This window comes from Herpailurus yagouaroundi, unplaced genomic scaffold (genome assembly GCF_014898765.1).
Source record: "Herpailurus yagouaroundi ecotype Mexico unplaced genomic scaffold, PumYag 161, whole genome shotgun sequence".
Taxonomy (NCBI): Eukaryota; Metazoa; Chordata; class Mammalia; order Carnivora; family Felidae; genus Herpailurus; species Herpailurus yagouaroundi.
The window spans coordinates 17,159,770-17,164,278 of NW_024412402.1; the positions used below are offsets into that span (position 1 = coordinate 17,159,770).

The 4,509-nt window shown below is 42.4% G+C and overlaps 1 protein-coding gene across 1 annotated transcript; it reads right to left on the reverse strand.

Annotated features, from left to right (window-relative positions):
* Positions 1-2,750: 2,750 nt before the first annotated feature.
* On the reverse strand, positions 2,751-4,273 carry PATE2 (prostate and testis expressed 2). The gene is made up of 3 exons (XM_040482856.1): positions 4,222-4,273; positions 3,470-3,598; positions 2,751-3,172 (listed from the first exon to the last, which is right to left on the reverse strand). Exons 1-3 carry the CDS (start codon positions 4,271-4,273, stop codon positions 3,036-3,038), a joined length of 318 nt encoding a protein of 105 aa, XP_040338790.1. The 3' UTR covers positions 2,751-3,035.
* Positions 4,274-4,509: the final 236 nt, after the last annotated feature.

Below are 4,509 nucleotides of genomic sequence, written 5' to 3' on the forward strand. Positions count from 1 at the left end.
GATCGTGACCTGGCTGAAGTCGGACGCCTAACCGACTGCGCCACCCAGGCGCCCCTGTTTCTTTTTAAATATTTATTTATTTATTTATTTATTTATTTATTTATTTATTTTGAGGAGAGGAGGGGTGGAGAGAGAGGGAGAGAGAATCCCAAGAAGTCTCCATGCTCAGCACGGACACTACGCAGGGCTCAATCCCACAACTGTGAGATCATGACCTGAGCCACAATCAAAAGTCAGATGCTCAACTGACTGAGCCATCCAGGAGCCCCAGGTTTTTTGTTTATGGCATTTAAATCTTTAATACATGTGACATTTATTTTGGTCTAATGTGTAAGGTTGTGTGAATTACTTAGCAGTCAACTCCGAGTTAACACTTAGATTAGTAGTCAAATTACTGTCTTTTAAAAGGTATGTGAAGAAAAAACTCCTGCACAACTACATGCATATATGAAAAAAGAGCATGTGCATTGGAGGATTGATAGTTGGGGTGGTATCGTGTGGATAAAGAAATTTTCACCTAGGTCTTATTGTGTTCATTTGTTCAAGATGGAAAATGGGACTAAGAAGAAAATCCGAAGATGGGGTGAACCAAGAGGTAATATCCAAGCTTGAAGCACTTTTAGCTAGGAAGCTGAATCAGAAAGATTCTCCTCATTCATGAGGATGAATCCATTTATATCTTATACACACCGTCACTCATAGGTACCAGAATGTAACTTCAGTTTCTAACCCAACTTCTCGTTTTAGAGCATCATTCACAGTGATGGTGGAAAATATATGGTCTTCTTACAATTGGAGGGGGGAAAATCAGAAGCAAGGGAGGTCGGCAGGGGGACGGAATATTAACAAGTACATGGTCTCAGCTGGGAGACTGGCTTCGGTCAGATCCCCTGGAAAAGCTCTGCAGCACAAATTGCACCACAGGCTCCATCCCATCTCGATGCAAGGAGTCTGCCATTTGTTGGCTGTGGTCTATGCTCAAGTTGGGAGTTGAACATCTGGGCAAAGCAGCTCCTATTTGGCAGAGGGCAAGTCTGCAGAGCAAATAGCTATCAGTTGTCATAAGCCAACACTCAATGCAGCTGGGAGGCAGAAGCAAAACAATGATCTCGGTCTCTCTCCTTTTCCCCCCTAGACTGATGTCTCCCATCCCCATGATTCCATAGGTGAGCAAGCCCCTGTGCAACTAGGAATAAAAATATGTTCTTTCCGTAACTCAAAATATCCACATTACACTGGCTTTTCCAATCTGTCCATTTTGAAAAGGTTCTCTTTATGTCTTGCTTCATCTTGGCTCTGTAAAATCCCAACTGAGAATTCCTCAGAAAGGATCATATTCTCAGACACAGACAGAATGCACCAAACTACTCAAGTAGAGGGGTAGTTGGTTTATTGTTAAGAATTTTACAAGGCCCGGGGCGCCTGGGTGGCTCAGTCGGTTGAGCGTCCGACTTCAGCTCAGATCATGATCTCGCAGTTGAGGAGTTCAAGCCCCACGTCGGGCTCTGTGCTGACAGCTCAGAGCCTGGAGCCTGCTTCAATTTCTGTGTCTCCCTCTCGATCTGCCCCTCCCCTACTCATGCTCTGTCTCTCTCTGTCTCAAAAATAATTATAAACATTAAAAAAAAAAAGAATTTTACAAGGCCTAATAAAGGAGAAAAAAGCTCATGGAAATCCAGGACCAGGAACTGCAGTAGGCCTTATAAGGAGAGAAATGCCAGGATTATTCTGTATCCAAGAAAGCTTCACCACCTTGGTCACATTCCACTGTCAATCCTACTCCATTTCTCTCTGCCTGTTTGTTTCACTCTGTCTGCCTGCCTCTCTTCCCACCACTATTAACTTCTGCTATCTCATACCATCAGTTTACTCATAATGGCATCTTATATAGGACACTTTGTAACGACAACACTACCTCATGGCATCTCTGTTCATTTCTATTGTCTTCAACTACTGTGCCACCTGCTTTATTTTTCTCAATTTTTTCCTCATCCTTTTTTTTTTATTATTTATTTTGAGAGAGAGAAGGAGAAAAAGAGAGAGAGAGAGAGAGAGAGAGAGAGAGAGAGAGAGAGAGAGAGAATGAGCGGGGGAGGGACAGAGAGACAGGGAGAGAGAGAATCCCAAGCAGGATCCATGCTGTCAGCACAGAGCCCGACTCGGGGTTAGAACTCACAAACTGCGAGTCCTTATCCAGGGCCCAAATCAAGAGTCAGATGCTTAACTGACTCAGCAACCCAGGCGCCCCTTTCCTCATTTTTATAAGGAGAGACTGACTGACCATTCTTGCAGAAGGTCTCCATTCCCAATTAAATCACCTTTTTCAATCTGGTGCTAGCTGGTCACCTGGCCATCCAGGGCCCTGATAATTTAAGCCAATTTCACCCACACCAAATTGTCTCTCAAATCTTAGTTTCCACAAACTGAAATGCCCTTTCTTTGATGCCTCATCCTTATGCCTGTCCAGCTTTCTGTCTGCCTGAGATTTACCTCCTCTAAGAGCCCTACCAAAGAAAGATATGGCTCATGTTGCCCACAAATTGGGAAGCCAGAGCTATTTTTTCTTTTATCTCTATAACCCGTGGGCAAAAGGAAAGCACCAGAAGGTGTCAGGGCTAATCCGAAGAGAATCTCAATTCCAACCAGAGGAGTGGATATAGATGAGCATAAAGTATGGCCAGAGAGTTCTTGGTACAAGTTTGTGACTATTTTGACCCAATTCTTTGCATTACCATATAGGAGATAATAAATAACCAGTTCCAAACCCAACTGTATTTGTGGCAACCCTATTTCCATCATAAGGAAATCCAAACTGCCAGATGTGAGCAACAGATTTGCAAAACTTCAGTCTAGTTTAGTCTTCCATCATTAATGAGACTCAGCTACCCTCCACTCTCTCCTTGTGACCTCACTAGCTGGCTTTCTCTCTCACTCTCTACCAGTGGTTGGAAGAGGAAAGCAAAATACAGGTCTGGGGCAAGAGACTAGGGGATGGTGAGTTGAAGAATGACCCCAAGTCCAGGAGAGATATAGAATTAAACTCCCTCAGGGAGGTTGCAATAGTTATTATGTCTGCAACAGATGAGCTCTCTTCTTTTCTCAAAACTCAAGAAGTTGATGTCCTCACAGTTGGTCATACATGACAGTTTGGAATAATAATACATACTTCTCCCTGAAGAGATGAAAGAGAGAGAACACAATTGTAATGACTCCATTTCCTTCTATCATATTCCCAGGAGTATTTTCTCTACAGAGCCTCACTAACCTTTCGCTAAGCCCCAATCAGCTATAAGGCTGAATCTACCAATGACTGACCCAGAAAATGGATTGTATTTCCCTAACTGATAGGAGACATCAACTTCTCTTTTACCCAATTTTGTCTTAAGGAAAAGTCTTTGCCATCCCCTCTAAATGACCAGTCACCCGTGCACAGGTGGCTATTTCTCAGACACTCTCTACTCCACATTACCTTTTCTCGTAAGGAAGTAAAGGTTCTCAATAGCACAGGACTGTTGGTGCTTTAGGATGCAGATCTTCATGGTGTCATAGCATAACCCAAGATGATATTTTTTACATTTATAACATGCTGTTGCAGAGTCTGCGAGACAGAGAAAGAGGTAATTAAAAGATGTAGTCTGGAGAAGATTCTCCAGGCCTCTGAGTTTCTCTACGGGAACTTACTATTGTCTAGTGGTTCCTGATCTTTCTCTGGCATTTGACTCCTTTGATATTCTTGTGAATCAATTGTTGTATATGATCAAAATGTCAGAGTTCCTATAAAATTTATCTATGGACACAAGTAATGAACAAGTTATTTAACCTGATGATTTTGTCCAGTAATGGGGAAAGGAAAGCAAAGAAGGAGATTTCAGCTTCCTTACTCCAAGAAATGGACTAACTTGGTCTGGGAGAAGATAGAGCTCCTCGGATTGTAGAGTAAGAATGGGTTACAGCCCTCTCTGAAGACTGAGAGGAGGTTTGTTCCTAAACACATCATAAATGATCTGTTTACCAGAGATTGTGGACGAGCCATAATTGTACCTGTCAGATGGTCCTTAAATTCACCTTGGGAAAAAAAAAAAGAAAAAGAAAAATCTTCTTTGTCATAATCTCATATACATCTGCCAACACCCAAAGAGCCAGTTGTGGAAATTTCCCCTTCCTCAGCATCTGCCCATCTCTTAATCAACAATCAGCTCTCCCCATGTCTCCATGACTTACCCTTATTTGAGCAGACCAGAAAGACAATGCACAGCAGAAACACAACAAACATCCTGAGACTTGTATCATGTACAGCTTTCTGTGAAAGGTGCTGGTTGATCTCCAGTCATCTGTCCTTGCGCTACTCATCCAAATCATATAATCATAAAATTTCAGGGACATACAGCACCTCAGTGTTCCCAGAACAAAGCCACCAACTGAAGTTTCACTACCCCTACGGCATCTATTTCAAAATTCTCCTCAATGATGAGATCAACGGTACATATTATATATGATCTATAATATAAT